This window comes from Salmo trutta, chromosome 9 (assembly GCF_901001165.1).
Source record: "Salmo trutta chromosome 9, fSalTru1.1, whole genome shotgun sequence".
In the NCBI taxonomy this organism is placed as follows: domain Eukaryota; kingdom Metazoa; phylum Chordata; class Actinopteri; order Salmoniformes; family Salmonidae; genus Salmo; species Salmo trutta.
This window is the reverse complement of record NC_042965.1, coordinates 6,220,791-6,239,444: the sequence shown is the minus strand read 5'-3', so window position 1 is coordinate 6,239,444 and position 18,654 is coordinate 6,220,791. Positions and strand designations below refer to the sequence as shown.

General features: G+C 42.6%; 1 protein-coding gene across 2 annotated transcripts in view; it reads right to left on the bottom strand.

The window, feature by feature from the left end:
- Nucleotides 1-205: 205 nt before the first annotated feature.
- LOC115199764 (ras GTPase-activating protein 1) overlaps nt 206-18,654 on the bottom strand; it is a 71,655-nt gene continuing 53,206 nt past the window's right edge. Inside the window, exons 3-26 of one of the 2 annotated variants that reach the window (XM_029762174.1) lie at nt 14,932-15,067; nt 14,562-14,632; nt 13,876-13,993; nt 13,532-13,563; nt 11,084-11,136; nt 8,337-8,487; nt 7,937-8,015; nt 7,699-7,822; nt 7,297-7,453; nt 6,977-7,064; nt 6,802-6,882; nt 6,244-6,401; nt 5,987-6,063; nt 5,672-5,844; nt 3,774-3,933; nt 3,453-3,595; nt 2,844-2,959; nt 2,538-2,642; nt 2,080-2,166; nt 1,840-1,907; nt 1,636-1,724; nt 1,356-1,433; nt 1,104-1,238; nt 206-975 (exon numbers count right to left, since the gene is read on the bottom strand). In XM_029762174.1, coding sequence (XP_029618034.1) covers nt 892-975; nt 1,104-1,238; nt 1,356-1,433; nt 1,636-1,724; nt 1,840-1,907; nt 2,080-2,166; nt 2,538-2,642; nt 2,844-2,959; nt 3,453-3,595; nt 3,774-3,933; nt 5,672-5,844; nt 5,987-6,063; nt 6,244-6,401; nt 6,802-6,882; nt 6,977-7,064; nt 7,297-7,453; nt 7,699-7,822; nt 7,937-8,015; nt 8,337-8,487; nt 11,084-11,136; nt 13,532-13,563; nt 13,876-13,993; nt 14,562-14,632; nt 14,932-15,067 — 2,563 coding nt within the window. In that variant the 3' untranslated portion in view covers nt 206-891. The remainder of the gene's footprint in view (nt 976-1,103; nt 1,239-1,355; nt 1,434-1,635; nt 1,725-1,839; nt 1,908-2,079; nt 2,167-2,537; nt 2,643-2,843; nt 2,960-3,452; nt 3,596-3,773; nt 3,934-5,671; nt 5,845-5,986; nt 6,064-6,243; nt 6,402-6,801; nt 6,883-6,976; nt 7,065-7,296; nt 7,454-7,698; nt 7,823-7,936; nt 8,016-8,336; nt 8,488-11,083; nt 11,137-13,531; nt 13,564-13,875; nt 13,994-14,561; nt 14,633-14,931; nt 15,068-18,654) is intronic. The other variant, XM_029762175.1, reaches the window with a different exon arrangement.

Here is an 18,654-nt window from a genome sequence, read left to right as displayed (position 1 = left end):
AAATGGTTTCTCTTGTGGTATAAATGTATGCTTGAATATTCCATGGACAGAGTTGAGGCGAGCATCCTGTGTACAACTGCACTAGGCTCTGAGCAGAGCTTCAATGCCCTATGATACAGAGCTGCACTTCTAAATCTCAAATGTGTTTTCAGGAGAAATACACAAAGGCACTTATCTCTAGGGGAAGAAAAAATTCCATTATCTACTTTACAAAAAAGTTTAATAAGTGCATGCATGTCTGATACAATCTGTACTGCTGTTTCTTTGATTATGTATCTTGTCTGGCATTGAGACTGAACTAAACAAACATGATACAGTTGGAAAACAAAACAATTCAGTTTGTCTCAATTATATACTCATGATTCCAGCAAGAGAATTTGACATACTTTCTGCATTAACATTTCCAAACTAAAACAGAACAAAAAAAATACAGGAAATGCTAGTTTCAGCACTTTGGGGATATTGTCACAACCATAAAAGAAATCAGTCAAATTACATTATAAAAAGCATTATCGCTCATAATCCAGTTATAAGAAACAGGTTTGACTGTAGCTTCATGTCAGTTGACTTTCCTCATATTGGAGATGGCAACCTATGATGTGTAGATAAACATGTCTTGGGTATGTGAAGCTTTGCTTTGAAATAAAATCTTTGACCTTTTTAATAAAAGGGGTACTATACATACAGAATCATGAACAGTTTATCAGAAGTCACTGGTGCAAGTTTAGTTTTTTTAGGTGCTGTTCTCGTGGCATGGGAAATGTGGGCGGGGCTGTCGGAGATGAGGGGTGGGTTGCCATGGTGATGAGTGGAGCATGCCGGGTTGGTTCCCGTGTGCGACTCCGTGCGAGGAAAAGGCGGGATGGATGGAGAGAGGGGAGGAGTGCTGTACTACCTGTTGCTGTTGGACATGGCATAGTGAACCTGTTTCTGCTGAAGGAGCTCAGTAATGGCCAGCAGCTTTTTCAGCACGTGCTACAAAGAGAAACATGAGACAGCAATGGTTTACAATCATCATGGCATGTTTTTGGTACCATGACATTAACAGATTCAAAAATACTTTTTGGCCTTTCAATCACTGGTTGAATGCACTTGCCACACACCTGCTGTGCTCCTCTCTCGTTGCTCAGGGTGCGGAGGTCGTCTGAGTGAGAGACACAGATCTCATGCAGGGCTGCGAGGTCACGGGACAGGTCTGTCCTAAAGTGCTCTGTAGCTTCAGGGAGGTCAGGGACATTCTGTGAAGGACACACACGTTAACGTCTTACCTAGACATTGGAACAGAACTGCCACATGTCCGCAGGTTCCTAAAGACTTCCAATGGTGTCTAAAGGAAATGGAAACAAGTAACCTACCCCCAACTCATCCAGAAACATGATCATCCTATGTTTGTTGTTTTTGATGAAGGGGTTCACACCCTCCATGTAGGGCTCCTGGATTGAAAAGAGGAACACACTCCATTATCATTATGTTAGAAAGTAAAGATAGAAATATAAAATACTGTTCGCTGAAGGATGGAAACAAGGTACAACGCACAGCTATGGAGGATTACACTTTGGTTTGCCTGTGCTTAGACAACAAAGGGATACAAACGTCCCCACACGGAACATTGTAGGAGCTTTAAGGTGGCCGTACCTTAGCACCAAACTCCACCAGGTTAGCCAGGTTCTGGACAGACTTGGCAATCAATGTGAGGGTACGGCCTGCTGTTGCAGAGGGAGGGTCTACAAAATAAAAGATGAACAAGTAAAATAAGTAATGTATGGACACACGGTTCATTCCATGCTAAGAAATAATCAATTTATGCAATACCAAATACAAAGAAGGGTATAGGCTCACCAGCAATGATGTTGAACATTCTTGGGTTGAGAATGGCAGGACAGATCAGTCTCAGGAACACAAAGCCACTGGAAGAGCGAAACAAGTATCCGTTAGATCAGTGCTTCCCAAATGTTCCCGGTATAGGCCCCCCCTTGACCAAAGGCACCATAACACTAGAATGGTTTCTGATGCTGTGCGCTGCCTATCCATGAGGGTTGCAGATGGCAAAGTAGATCCATGGTGTGTACAGTTAGTTACCTTACGACTCTGGTTCTCATGGTGGTGTTGGTTGGCCATTTCTGCTGCACTGATTTCTGAAGACACCCATAGATATACCTTAGAGTCCTGGAACGGTCAAGGAAGAGAGAGAGCGAGACTGAATGTACTGGAATATAACTTAAATAGACTTTATGAACTTCAAGCTAGCCTATGGACGTACTTAATGTGTTCAGTTCATTTGTTGGTTTGTCTGATGACATAATAGATTGATTGAACTACAGGAGAATGTCATGATATACAGGGTTCAAACTATAGAGATGGTTACTTAAAATGGCAGTGTATATTTAACCGGCAGAAAATGAATGGCAGCGTTACGCTAACCCCAATGTTACTTTTATGCCTCACTGAAACTATTCCTAACCTTAACCTCAATTAATTTCGACCCCTATGCCTAAACTTAAGTTTTCGTTCTGCCGGTCGGATATACACTTCCTTACTTATTAGGGTTGGGCCGATGAATGATGTCATCGGGTGACGATAATGATTGACAGCCATCGTCGATGGGGACGTCATCATCGATGACAGATGATAGCCTATTTACACTTGACAAAGCAGAACAGTACAGACAGTGACATTTCAGAATTCTAGTCAAATTGGCAACGGATTGATTCGTCTTTTTGTTAGTCCAAATCAATGAGTCCCGATCGACGATATGCCAAAAGTTCATACATCGCCCCAACCCTTTGTGGATGGTTCCCGTGTAAGTTTGTTAGTATGTGCAACGTGGATTGGTGTGTGCTTACGGGGGCAGGATCTCAGCAGCCATGAAGATCTTCTCCACCAGCTCAGACAGGATGTTGAGGAGGTGGGCTAGGTTCAGATTGACATCCTCGTTCTTCTCCAGTTTTGAGGGATTCAGCTAGTGAGGGACACACAGAAAAACAGAGAAAGGGAAAAAGAGATGTTTCATTATACAGATAGAAGTGTGCTTGTGAAAAAACCCAAGATGGGCTACATAAGATTATTTCACTAGAGTAGGATTTGCTGTTGAAAGCAACTGTGGAAGATAATGTGTAATGCCCTCTGTTCCACTGGAGGAGACAGTCAGTCTGAAGAGTCCGGTGAGATCACAACAGCACTTTGAATCTGTGTCATGAGTTACTGTTTTGTCTTCTGGGTAGCCAAAGTACTGATATGATGTTATAAATGCCAAGTGTTCCACTCCACTCGGGAGATAAAGTGAAGAATAGCTGGGTTGTTGCCCACACACTTCTCTGCTGAAAGAATTGACTAAAGTGACTTTACAGACGCAAGATGTTGCCAAACTGATACAGTAGGTAGAGCTTGGGCTCAACAAAATAAGGCTAAAGCCTTTCTGCATGTCAGAAAATGTGTGTGTGTTGTGTGTTTACCTCGCAGGACTGCTTGCTCTCCATGATCTTAAGGATGGTGTCTTTGAGGGCGTGGTGAACGAAGGGTGTGGCCGTGGCCTTCATGTACTGCTCCATCAGCGTGCTGGCCAGCGTGGTCGCTCGGAACAGGGTCGTCGCCTCGTCTGGGAACCACCAGAGAGAGGGGACTTCTCATCAGCCAAGTGTGTGTGTGTGTGTCATAGCTTTCATGTTGGAATCATAAACACAAAGCATCTAAAAGTGGAGATTGGTTCTTTAACATTGTGAAGTAGACTTTCATAATGTCGCTACAACATGCAGAGGTGTGTGTGTTTGTCTTACCCTCCATGTTGATCTCTCGGTCATTGAGTGTCCTGAGTAAGGGGGCCTCTGTCTTCTCGTGTCTGAAGATGCGCAGCAGGATGCTGGCCAGCAGGGTGCGGTCCTGCCCACACACATGGGCCAGAGCATAGATCACATGGAACTCTTTCAGCAGGATCAGCTGTGGGGGGACACAGACAACCATACAGACAGAGTCAATGTCAGTGACCTATGGTCAAACAAGCAGCCATCATTTTGACATGTATTTTTCCAGGACACATATTATAATATATATATATCTGTGTGTTTTATTATTTATTATATTTCAGTGTACAATGTTTATTTTATGCATCAAAGCACTTGTGTATATACAGTGCATTCTGAAAGTATTCAGACCCCTTGACTTTTCCCACGTATGTACCTCACGCGTAATAGAGTATTTGCTACTAACTGCTGATCCATGTTTTGGTGTCTCACTTATTGCAACCGAGTGCTGGTCTTTGTACCTTGACTAATGGTAATCCTTAATTAATGAATGACTTCATCATCTTCATTAACCTGTTGGGGCTAGGGGGCAGTATTTGCACGGCCGGATAAAAAAACGTACCCGATTTAAACTGGCTACTACTCTTGCCCAGAAACGAGAATATGCATATAATTAGTAGATTTGGATAGAAAACACTCCGAAGTTTCTAAAACTGTTTGAATGGTGTCTGTGAGTATAACAAAACTCATATGGCAGGCCAAAACCTGAGAAGATTCCATACAGGAAGTGCCCTGTCTGACAATTTGTTATCCTTCTGTTGCATCTCTATCAAAAATACAGCATCTCTGCTGTAACGTGACATTTTCTAAGGCTTCCATTGGCTCTCAGAAGGCGCCAGAAAGTGGAATGACGTGTCTCCTGTCTCTGGGCGAAGAACAGCAGGAGATTTTGTGAGTGGTCAGGCTGGGAACAGTGACACTGGAGATGCGCGTTCATGAGAATTCTCCATTTTTTTCTTTCAGCCTTTGAATGAATACAACGTCACCCGGTTGGAATATTATCGCTATTTTATGAGAAAAATAGCATAAAAATGTATTTTAAACAGCGTTTGACATGCTTCGAAGTTCGGTAATGGAATATTTAGATTTCTTTTGTCACGAAATGCGCGTCACCCTTCGGATAGTGACTTGAACGCACGAACAAAACGGAGGTATTTGGATATAACTATGGATTATTTGGAACCAAAACAACATTTGTTGTTGAAGTAGAAGTCCTGGGAGTGCATTCTGACGAAGAACAGCAAAGGTAATCCAATTTTTCTTATAGTAAATCTGAGTTTGGTGAGGGCCAAACTTGGTGGGTGTCAAATTAGCTAGTCGTGATGGCCGGGCTATGTACTCAGAATATTGCAAAATGTGCTTTCGCCGAAAAGCTATTTTAAAATCTGACACCGCGATTGCATAAAGGAGTTCTGTATCTATAATTCTTAAAATAATTGTTATGTATTTTGTGAACGTTAATCATGGTTTGCGGTGGGTATGCTAGTTCTGAACATCACATGCTAATGTAAAAAGCTGTTTTTTTGATATAAATATGAACTTGATTGAACAAAACATGCATGTATTGTATAACAATGTCCTAGGAGTGTCACATATATTTTGTGACATATATATTTGCTTTGAAAATGGCTATGTGATTATTTTTGGCAGGGTACTCTCCTGACATAATCTAATGTTTTGCTTTCGCTGTAAAGCCGTTTTGAAATCGGACAATGTGGTTAGATTAACGAGAGTCTTGTCTTTAAAATGGTGTAAAATAGTCATATGTTTGAGAAATTGAAGTTATAGCATTTTTGAGGTATTTGCATTTCGCGCCACACGATTCCACTGGCTGTTGACTAGCCCAGGGAAGTTAATAAGTGTGTGTGTGTGACCTCTTTGAATTCGCTGTATTCCTCCTCAGGCATGATCTTCTCCATGGAGTAGCGGGCTCGCACCCTCAGGGAGCCCGGCTCGATGCCTTTCAGAGGCACGTGGGAGCTCAGCGGGAACCACTCGTCTATCATCTGGCCCTTCTGCAGTCGGCTCAGCTGGCAACGCATGAACACTGAGGCAGAGGGAGAGAGACATTTAGTGGAACACACAGACAATAAAACGCTGTTTTTCTCATATCAATATGGAATGGGATTATAAAGAGAGATTGTTCGATTTCGTGACATAGCTCTAGTTTAAGTAGAACAGAGACTCACAGATGTCACTTTCTTTGCTCTTCTTTGTCTTGTTACTCAGGCTGATTTCAAACCTGTTGATTTCACTCGACAAGTCACTGACGAGGGAAAAAAATAGAAAGATATTGTCTGTCAATTTAGTGAACCCAAACAGGATTGGACAGCTGATGGCAATGATTACATCAGTAAGTGCAGTATGGAAGCCAAATAAAAAAAAATGTCCCAATTCCCCCTAAATTGCCAATAACACTTTGAATGAAGATGGAATTTGGACTCACTCAAAGATGAACTCCTCAGTGAAGACTGGGTTCTGGCCCTCTCGAGGGTGGGTCTTGGCCACCTGCACACTGTTCAGGTAGATGTTGCAGTAGGGGTTGGTGAAGTGCTTCACCGGCAGCTTATGGGCCTCCTCCACGTACAGGACCAGACTGCTCACCTGATGGGACACATACCAGGTCAACAGTCAGGCAGTCAGTCACAGCCAGGGCTTCTGATGACTCAGCTGCTTGGAACTCCAAAGTAGTGGGTTAGAATCTCGCATTGGCCACCTAGATGTGTTCACTGTAAGACACTTTGGATAATGGCATCTGCTAAAATGACCAAATCTGTAATTAAACTTTTTTTTGAAGAAAGGGGTTTTTCTTTGGGGAGTGAAGGCCCAACTTGCATTTTAAGGTTCAATACTGTTTTGCCATATCAAACAAAGTTAGGAATGTGATTTGGTGCAGTTTATAAAAATAAAAAAGAGAATTGCACATATTGTGCATACATTTGTAAAAAACGTTTTTTTAAATGATAAAGCACAATAAAAATAGCACTTGACAGTGTGTTTGTACCTGTCGGAGCCTCTTGTTGGGAGTGGGCTGGGTGGGCTTCCTAAGGTTACTGCAGAACGTCTGCAGACATTTCATCCAGTCCTACAGAGAGGAAAAAAACACTTAGATTGAAGAAAGGTGTGATTGGAGAATGTCCCAAAGAGAGAAAGAGTGTGAGAGACAGATCAGTACAAACCTGTGCCTGTTCAGGGGTCTCGCCAGCAAAGTAGAATATGTACTGTTCCTCACTAAAGTGCTGGATCACAACTTGGAAACAGTTTGGCCTGCAAACAAAAACAGGAGCAGATAGTTATTTCTGAACAAGCACGTGCCCAATCGAATGTATGCACTCCGATCAAACTCAGACTGAAGAACTAAATAAAAGACTCAGCCCAACATGGCAACAGAAAAATTCATAAACAACCATAGGCTTATGTTCTGTTGCACTGATTCGTTCTTGTCCCATTCAATGTTCACTCAGATCTAGGATAAATAGTAATGGGTGAAATGTCTCACCTGCCAAACAGACTGTCGTGCACGCCGTACACCGAGCACACGCTCAGGTCAATCAGGCCTTTGGGTTTAGTGGCTCTCTTCTCACTCTCAAAGTAGATGAGCTGGGCGTCGTTCCCCTCCAAGATGAAGTAGAGGTTCTTCCACCGCTTGCCTTTGCCTGGGGGTAGGGAGATGAGGGGAGAAGACATGAGTCCAATTCCCTCCCATCTGCATGCACTTGTTCACTCCCTCTCAAGTTCAGGGGGGAGTTTACATCATATTTCTTACACCAATCCTTGCTTTTTAAATCCACGAGGGGTAGTATACCAGTGACCACTTCAGGGAGAAGTGGGAGAGAGAGAAATGGGCTACGGTCTGGAAGATTACATTTACAGACATTTGGGTGTAAAAACATGTGGGTACCTTTGTTGAACAGGAGGTAGCCTTTCTTGACAATATTTTTGTAGAAGGCGTCTTTCGTTTTCCGTCTGATAGTGTTATAGATCTCCTTGCCGTCCACCAAGTCTGAAAGCACTTGTTCCTGTTGCTGAAATACATAAACACCACATCAACACCATTAAATACCTGTACATCTATAGCCGTCACAAACTGTTAAGGACAGGAGTAGCACCACAACGGAGGTTAGTGGACTCAGGCTTACCTGCACTGAAACAGCATCTTTCAGGTTGTAGCCCTCCACGATCTGCTCTTTCTTATAATGCTCAATAATGTCATCAACACTGCCAGAGAGAAGAGACAAAGCACAGCAGTTATTTCTAATGACCAGCACTAAACACCATACTCGTTCCTAACGCATCAGACTTTTATATAGTCATTTCTATATAACCTCCACTTCTATGTGGAACCGTATACCTGGATATCACAACATCTTCATACAGTATGATTACAGGTAAGGCCGAAAGGGATTTCCTGACCACATCCCATGACCAGGAAAATTTTCAGGCACTATTTATAGGCCAGGGTATTTTCTGATTCTATTACAAATCTCTTGGTTCATCACAACTGCACTGGGAGACAGTACGCGCCCCTGCTAAACATACCTGTTGTAGTATCTCCCCCCCATCATGTACTGATTGTTGGGGGTGGGGCATATCTTAAACCTTTGGATGTTCTCATTGGTGCGGAAAAAAAGGGAGTAGTCCCCGGGTGTGTTGTCTGACGGCCGGACCAGGAAGCTGGACACTTGGCCAACTAAATAAGGGAGAGAGAAATCACATTGATTGTTGACATTGACAGTATTGATGCATACCACCAATAAATTATTGGAACATACAGTACCAGTCAAAAGTTTGGACACATCCCAGGGTTTTTATTTTGCCATTTTCTACATTGTAGAATAATAGTGAATACATCAAAACTATGAAATAACACATGGAATCATGTAGTAACCAAAACAAAAAGTGAAACAAATCTAAATATATTTTACATTTGAGATTCTTCAAAGTAGCCACCTGTGCCTTGATGACAGCTTTGCACACTTGGCATTCTCTCAACCAGATTCATGAGCTAGTCACCTGGACTGCACTTCAATTAACAGTTGTGCATTGTTGGAATTTCTTTCCTTCTTAATGCATTTGAGCCAATCAGTTGTGTTGGTATACAGAAGATAGCCCAATTTGGTAAAATACCCAGTCCACATTATGGCAAGAACAGCTCAAATAAGCAAAGATAAACAACAGTCCATCATTACTTTAAGACATGAAGGTCAGTCAATACGGAACATTTCAAGAATTTCTTACGTTTCTTCAAGTGCAGTCGCAAAAACCATCAAGCGCTATGAAACTGGCTCTCATGAGGACCACCACAGGAAAGGAAGATCCAAAGTTAACTAACTTATTCTCTGCTGCAGAGTTATCAGCAATTAACTGCACCTCAGATTGCAGTCCAAATAAATACTTCAGAGTTCAAGTAACAGACACATCTCAACATCAACTGTTCAGAGGAGACTGAATCAGGCCTTCATGGTCAAATTGCTGCAAAGAAACCACTTCTAAAGGACACCAATAAGAAGAGACTTGCATGGGCCAAGAAACATGCACAAAGGACAGTAGACCTGTGGAAATCTTTCCTTTGGTCTGACGAGTCCAAAACTGAGATGTTCGGTTCCAACCGCCGTGTGTTTGGGAGACGCAAAGTAGGTGAATGGATGATCTCCGCATGTGTGGTTCCCACCGTGAAGCATGGAAGGAGGTGTGATGTGTGGGAGTGCTTTGCTGGTGACACTGTCAGGGATTTATTTAGAATTCAAGGCACACTTAACAAGCATGGCTACCACTGGTTTGCGCTTAGTGGGACTATCATTGTTATTCAACAGGACAATGACCCAAAACCCACATTCAGGCAGTGTAAGGGATATTTGGCCAAGGCGAGTGATGGAGTGCTGCATCAGATGGCCTGGCCTCCACAATCACCTGACCTCAATCCAATTGAGGTGGTTTGGGATGAGTTGGACTGCAGTGAAAGAAAAGCAGCCAACAAGTGCTCAGCATATGTGGGATCTCCTTCAAGGCTTAATTAATTGCAAAACCACTCATGTCATCTATAGATTGGAATGTCCACAGTGCAAGGTGTTCTACATTGGACGGACAAAGAGACGCCTTCAAGATCGCCTAGCGGAACACAAGTACGCCATACGGGTAGGCAATGAAGACTACCCCATGGCAAGGCACTACAAGTCCTTACACCATGGCAACCCTGCCTCCCTACAAGCTATGGGTATTGATCATATCCCGGCCTCTATTAGAAAAGGGGACCGTCTTAAACAGTTAAACCAAAGGGAAGGTTTTTGGATTTACAAACTACAGGCCACTAAATACCCGGGTTTAAATGAAGATATGGATTTCTCACCCTTCCTGTAGGGTTGTGATGGGTCCATTTGCTGTCATCTAGTGGACATTTTGCTCAATTGCCCTCAGCTATGTATAGACTCTTGTTGTTCATGTTTTGCTGTGTTCTAGTGTACTATGGAATATATTGCTTTCTTATTCTTGACACTTCTCCCAGCCATATTTAAGGTTAGAACTACCTTTCTAAGTGTTTTGATACTTCTAGCTTGGAGTTGCATTTTTATGATAACATAGCTAGAGTATTTCACTTTAAAGTGTGTATAGTATTGCTTACTAGGTGTGTCCAATCAATTTTAACCACTCCCTCCTCAAATTAGGGTTAATTGGAAAAGCTGTTAAAAAGAGAACATTGTATTATTTCTTTGTACTCCCTGATGAAGGCCATGCAGCCGAAACGCGTCGGATTTTTAAAAACATTGTTTCTATTGAACATGCCATACTAATAAAGGCATTTTAATCAATTATATGAAGAGTGCCTTGGTCCTCCTTTCTTTTTGATGACCAACTCACCCCTTTTACCAAAGAGCACCTTCTGTCTACCAGCATTTACTATTGTGTACCTTAGTAGCGCTTCCCTTCCTCCTCTTTCAAGGCTTTTGGAAAAGCATTCCAGGTGACTATCTCACGAAGCTGGTTGAAAGAATGCCAAGAGTGTGCAAAGCTGTCAAGGTGGCTACTTTTTTGGTTACTACATGATTCCATGTGTGTCATTTCATAGTTTTGAGGTCTTCACTATTATTCTACAATGTATAAAATAGTACAAATAAAGAAAACCCTTGAATGAGTAGGCGTGTACAAACTTTTGACTAGTACTGTATATTTTAGCAACAGAAAAGGTTTGTTGATAACAAGATCACAGAAATGGGAGCATAATCCCATTGTACTACATTAATCGTGAGGAGAATGTAAAATCTAAAGACAGAGAATATAGTGCTTGCTACCTGTCATCAGCAAGTTGTAGGCCTCTTGTTTGCTGATCTTGCCGTGATACCAACTACAGAGAGGATGAGGATGGACCATTAGAGATAAAAAGGAAAGAGGGAAAAGAAAACCAACAGATCAATAATGTGCTGGGTTTAAAGGGGCGGTGAGGGGTGAGGGGTGAGGGGTTTTAGAAGGGTCAGATCAGAGTCTAGGATGATGAATCACAACCTGATAGATCCTATTGGTTAACTGCCATCAGCAAGTCAACTCTCATACATGGGCAATGTCAGTCATTCTAACGACATCTCACTCCAAATACTCAACTACTCGTACAAAACAAAGCAACTTTAGTTAATTTACCGATACAATACAATTTCTTTAATGTTGGATTTGTAAAATGCATTTTTCACATTGTACATACAGTTGAAGTGAGAAGTTTACATACTTGGTAACAAACTATAGTTTTGGAAAGTCGGTTAGGGCATGTACTTTGTGCATGACACAAGTAATTTTTCCAACAATTGTTTACAGATTATTTAACTTATAATTTACTGTAACCCAATTCCATTGGGTCTGAAGTTTACATACACTAAATTGACTGTGCCTTTAAACAGCTTGGAAAATACCAGAAAATTATGTCATGGCTTTAGAAGCTTCTGATAGGCTAATTGACGTCATTTGAGTCAATTGGAGGTGTACCTGTGGATGTATTTCAAGGCCTACCTTCAAACTCAGTGCCTCTTTGCTTAACATCATTGTAAAATCAAAAGAAATAAGAAATCAAAAAATTGTAGAACTCCACAAGTCTGGTTCATCCTTGGGCGCAATTTACAGACGTCTGAAATTACCACGTTCATCTGTACAAACAATAGTACGCAAGTATAACACCATGGGACCACGCAGCCGTCATACCACTCAGGAAGGAAACGTGCTCGGTTTCCTAGAGATGAACGTACTTTGGTGCGAAAAGCGTAAATCAATCTCAGAACAACAGCAAAGGACCTTGTGAAGATGCTGGAGGAAACAGGTACAAAACTATCTATATCCACAGTAAAACGAGTCCTATATCGACATAACCTGAAAGGCCGCTCAGCAAGGAAGAAGCCACCGCTCGAAAACCGCCATAAAAAAGCCAGACTACGGTTTGCAACTGCACATGGGGACAAAGATTGTACTTCTCGGTCTGATGAAACAAAAATAGAACTGTTTGGTCATAATGACCATTGTTATGTTTGGAGGAAAAAGGGGGAGGCTTGCGTGCCGAAGAACACCATCCCAACCGTGAACCACGGGGGTGGCAGCTTCATGTTGTGGGAGTGCTTTGCTGCAGGAGGGACTGGTGCACTTCACAAAATAGATGGCATCATGAGGGAGGAAAATTATGTGGCTATATTGAAGCAACACCTCAAGACATCAGTCAGGAAGTTAAAGCTTGGTCGCAAATGGATCTTCCAAATAGACCATGACCCCAAGCATACTTCCAAAGTTGTGGCAAAATGGACAACAAAATCAAGGTATTGGGGAGGCCATCACAAAGCCCTGACCTCAATCTCATAGAACATTTGTGGGCAGAACTGAAAAAGCATGTTCGAGCAAGGAGGCCTACGAACCTGACTCAGTTACACCAGCTCTGTCATGAGGAATGGCCCAAAATCCACCCAACTTATTGTGGGAAGCTTGTGGAAGGCTACCCAAAACATTTGACCCAAGTTCAACAATTGAAAAGCAATGCTACCAAATACTAATTGAGTGTATGTAAACTTCTGACCCACTGGGAATGTGATGAAAGAAATAAAAGCTGAAATAAATCACTCTCCTATTATTCTGACATTTCACATTCTTAAAATAAAGTGGTGATCCTAACTGACCTAACACAGGGAGTTTTTACTGGGATTAAATGTCAGGAATTGTGAAAAACTGAGTTTAAATGTATTTGGCTAAGGTGTATGTAAACTTTTGACTTCAACTGTATGTCTGTTTTTGGGAGGCCGGCAAACAAAATTATCACACATTTACAGCCTTACTGTGTGTTGGGTCAGAGTCACACCATCATTGTTAAGAGATTCATTGAGCCGTGTAGATGCAAACATGGATTATGTCAAAGTCACTAACGACGCATACTGTATACAGTACGCTCTCACTCAGGCTTCCCTGCCCATTCGTGCACAACATGAAAACATAATTTGCCTAGAGGATAGGGTAAACATGGGTTGCGTGTGTCGAGGCAGCCAGAAGGCAGGGACCTAATGAACCTCAAATGATAGGCTGTCTAAAAATATGATCTAAACAGCCATTTTCATGAATTAATATCACCAGTCAATGTTTTGTGGGGGGTTGGATAATGGTGGGTATTGAGAAAAGTATTGATGAAATTATCTGTTTTGACAAAGGTTTACATACGAAATAACATATACTGTACATAGACATTGTGGCAACATAAGGGAAAAAGCCAAATCAGAACTTACACTTTGCCCTCGTGTGGGTCCTCCTCCCGTCCCTGAAAATAAGCACAAACAGTTCAACAAATCAGTGGAGACGTAATGACGAATGAAAAAGAAAACATCTGAAAAGACCCATAAATACTCCAATTGCCAGCTGAGTAGAAAAGGTTGAGAAAATACATTTTTAAATGGCAAACCATGACTGTGTCCCAAAATGCACCCTATTTCCTGTATATAGTAGTGCCCTACATAGGGAATAGTGCCATTTGGGACACAGCCCAAATGGCACTATTCCCTATGTAGGGCACTACAGGTTAGGGCTAATCCCAGACCTGTGCAGAGCAGACATTGTGCTGTACTCAACTCACCACCTCCTTCACCAGGTCCTCCACAATGAGGCCCTGCTCCTCCGTCCTCACGTTGGTCACCCACATCCAGCCGTCATCCAGTTCATTGTGAACGATAAACATGTCCCCTTTCAGGAAGCTAACAGACATGGAGAGGAGGCAAGAAAAATAAAAACTGGTCAAAGTTCAGGGGGCAAAAAATGTGTGTTACCATCTTAATGTGCTGCTACACATGAACTCACACCTGCATTTCCTGTTTCACAAAAACCCACTATAATGCACTAGAAACAGCCTTAGTTCTATTCAATTATATTTAACTATTTAGTTATGAGCTCTAAAGGCAGTGCGGACGCTTGAGGCTTTACAGCTTATTGCCTACAGAACTATTTCTTACATATGGTAGTCTTTGGGTGTCGTACCAGCCATTCTCCACAAGGTGTCTCATGTAAGCCACCAAACACCTTTGTGAGGAACTACAGCATGGTTCTTTCCAGCCAGCTAAGTCTGTGCTAGCAGTGTGTCTGTGTTAAGGGTTCAGACAGTTTCTCAGATCTGACAACATGAAGAATAGCCAGGCTCATCTGTTCGCGTGCTGGGATTTGCTAAATGAAAGGGAGAGGTCTGTTTTTGTCCTTTTCAAATAATGTGATCTCCAACAGGGCAAACACACACTTTCACAAATGTCTTATGCTTCTTGTAGGGCTTACCTGATCTCATCGGTCTCTGGCACTTTGGTGTATGGAAGAATGGCTCTCACTCTCCTCCTGTCCTCTACAGGCTACATACACAAACACAGACAAAAACACAGAACAAAAACACATTAACCCATGCTTCCAAAATCTTCATATCTTCAACCCCCCTCAGAATTCTAAATTAAAAGTATTCCACCAGACACCCTCCAGGATGATGATTTCACAGCCTCACACCACTCATTAGTATTTTGCCTGGCTTCTCTCCTGAGAGTGGTTATGATATATGGCCTGGGGTGTAGGGGGAAGTAGATATTTCCCAGATATATTGAGTATGTGTCTAAGAAAGTCTAACTTCCATTTCTACTTGAGTGCAATGAAATCTTACCTCTGGGGGTGCCACGGGCGATAGCAGCTTTTCACCTTTCAGCAGGCAAGACACGTAGCTGTAATAACCAATCAGGTCCGACAGGGACGAGAACCGCCGCCCGCCTATGTAATAGTCTCCACACATGGCAATTATCCTGTAAACACACACAGACCACACACACACAACACTAAGAATGATTAATTGTTAAGCACAATGCATGCACAGTCTGCAGAATGTATGAAAATACAAATAGGCCAAAGCTAAATTGACTGTTTGAACAATTTATCAGCAGACAACTGGTCTACATTTTACACAATGACCCAAAACATCAAAGAGTACAAGAGCAGAGCAGCACAGTGCTAAAATTAGGGCCAGTTGCCCTGGGATCTATGAAACAAAAGGAAAAGACATGCATTAAACCACCATGACTCATCAGATAATAGTCTTGTGTGAAATTGCTTGAGTAATGATGAAAATGACATGATTAAAGTCTTGGCGAAGCAGCGAACAGAGGGGAGCACATCTCAGTCTGACTATGCGGTAATGTAGACTAGACACCATTCAAATACATCTTCTTATGGTTAGGCTACACGTTTAACCTTGCTTTCCTAATACCAATCCACAAGGGTTCCTATAAAGCAATGTTGTGAATGAGATATCATAATTTCCTAGTACGTTATCAATCGTCTACTGAAGTGCCTGGTGTTGATCAGGTCTAGGAGGTATTGGTCATCAATGAAGGTCGGGCCTAATTGACAGGTCTATCAAACGCATTGGAACAAACACAGTTGAATTTTTTTTTTTTTAACAGTATGCACTAGGGCTGGGAATTGCCAGGGACCTCACGATACAATATTATCATGAAACTTAGGTGCCGATACTATATGTACTGTGATTATCACGATACAGCTGTGAGTCTTTCTGGGTAAGTCGAAGCGCTTTCCACACCTGGATTGTGCAACATTTTCCCATTATCATTTTCAACATTTTTAAAGTCTGTCAAATTGGTTGTTGATAATTGCAAGACAACCATTTTCAGGTGTTGTCAAAGACTTTCAAGTAGATTTAAGTCAAAAATGCCACTCAGTGTCTTGGTAAGCAACTTCAGTGTAGATTTGGCCATGTGTTTTAGGTTATTGTCCTGCTGAAAGGTGAATCAATCTCCCAGTGTCTGAACCAGATTTTACTCTAGGATTTTGCCTGCACTAAGCTCCATTCTGTTTCTTTTTATCCTGAAAAAAACTCCAGTCCTTAACGTTTATAGCAATACCCAAAACATGATGCAGCCACCACTATGCTAAAATATGGAGAGTGGTACTCAGTAATGTGTTGTATTGGATTTGCCCCAAGCATAACACTTGGTATTCTGGACAAAAAGTGAATTGCTTTGCCACATTTTTTGCAGTATTACTTCGGCGCCTTGTTGCAAACAGGATGCATGTTTTGTAATAATTTTATTCTGTCCAGGTTTCCTTCTTTACACTCTGTCAATTATATGCACTTACTGTAGCAGTTTTTCACCAATCCACACAGCTATGGATGCCTCCATCCGACAAAACGAATGTTCCGCTCCATTTCCCGGGTTTCGTTTATACACATGTTCAGAGCACGCCTTATCAAATCTACATTTGTCACATACACATGGTTAGCAGATGTTAATGTGAGTGTAGCAAAATGCTTGTGCTTCTAGTTCTGACAGTGCAGTAATATCTAACAAGTAATCTAACAAATTCACAACAACTACATTATACACAAAATGTAAGGGGACGGAATAAGAATATGTACATATAAATATATGGATGAACGATGGCCGTGCGGCATAGGTAAGATGCAATAGATGGTATGAAATACTGTATATACACGAGATGAGTAATGTAGGATATGTAAACATTAAAGTGCCGTTAAAGTGACTAGTGATAACTTTATTAAGTCAATTTATTAAAAAGTGTCCAGTGATTTGGGTCTGTATGTCGGCAGCAGCCTCTCTATGTTAGTGATGGCTGTTTAACAGTCTGAAGGCCTTGAGATAGAAGCTGTTTTTCAGTCTCTCGGTCCCAGCTTTGATGCACCTGTAATGACCTCGCCTTCTGGATGATAGCGGGGTGATGATAGCAGTGGCTCGGGTGGTTGTTGTCCTTGATGATCTATTTGGCCTTCCTGTGACATCGGGTGGTGTAGGTGTCCTGAAGGGCACGTAGTTTGCCCCGGTGAGGCTTTGTGCAGACCTCACTACCCTTTGGAGAGCTTTACGGTTGTGGGCGGAGCAGTTGCCGTACCAGACGGTGATACAGCTCAACAGGATGCCTTCGACTGTGCATCTTTAAATTTTGTGAGGGTTTTAGGTGACAAGCCACATTTCTTCAGCCACCTGAGGTTGAAGAGGCGCTGTTAGACCTTCTTCACCACGCTGTCTGTGTGGGTGGACCATTTCAGTTTGTCCGTGATGTGTACGCCGAGGAACTTGAAACTTTCCACCTTCTCCACTGCTGTCCCATCGATGTGGATATGGGGATGCTCCCTCTGCTGTTTCCTGAAGTCCACAATCATCACCTTTGTTTTGTTGACGTTTAGTGTGGTTGTTTTCCTGGCACCACATTCAGAGTGCCCTCACCTCCTCCCTGTAGGCTGTCTGTTGGTATTCAAGCCCACTACTGTTATGTCGTCTGGAAACTTGATGATTGAGTTGGAGGCGTGCATAGCCACGCAGTCATGGGTGAACAGGGAGTACAGGAGGGGGCTGAGCACGCACCCTTGTGGGGCCCCAGCGTTGAGGATCAGCGAAGTGGAGATGTTTCCTACCTTCACCACCTGGGGGCTGCCCGTCAGAAAGTCCAGGACCCAATTGCACAGAGCAGGGTTGAGACCCATGGCCTTAAGTTAATGATGAGCTTGGAGGGTACTATGGTGTTGAATGCTGAGCTGTAGTCAATGAACAGCATTCTTACGTAGGTATTCCTCTTGTCCACATTGGATCGGGCAGTGTGATGGCGATTGCATCGTCTGTGGACCTGTTGGGGCGGTATGTAAAATGAAGTGGGTCTAGGGTGGCAGGTAAGGTGATATGATCCTTGACTAGTCTCTCAAAGCACTTCATGATGACAGAGCAATAGTCATTTAGTTCAGGTATCTTTGCCTTCTTTGGAACATGAACAATGGTGGCCATCTTGAATTTAGCGACACCAGACTTGGATAGTGACTGATTGAATATGTCCGTAAAACACGCTAGTCTGCCCGTGCATTCTCTGATGACGCGGCTAGGGATGCCGTCTGGGCCAGCAGCCTTGCAAAGGTTAACACGTTTAAATGTCTTACTCACGTCGGCCACAGAGGAGGAGAGGGAGGGGCCCACAGTCCTTGGTAGCGGGCCACATCGGTGGGACTGTATTATCTTCAAAGCGGGCAAAGGTGTTTAGCTTGTCTGAAAGCAAGACATCGGTGTCCGTGATGTGGCTGGTTTTCTTTTGTAGTCTGTAATTCCCTGTAGTCCCTGCCACATTTGTCTCGTGTCTGGGCCGTTGAATAGCGACTCCATTTTGTCTCTATACCGACATTTCGCTTGTTTGATTGCCTTAGAGGAAATAACTGCACGGTTTATAGTCGGCCCAACCTCTCTCCATGGTTGAATGCGGTGGTTCGCGCTTTCAGTTTTGCGTGAATTCCGCCGTCTATCCACGGTTTCTGGTTGGGGTAGGTTTTAATAGTCACAGTGGGTACAACATCTCATTCAACCAGAAGTTAGAG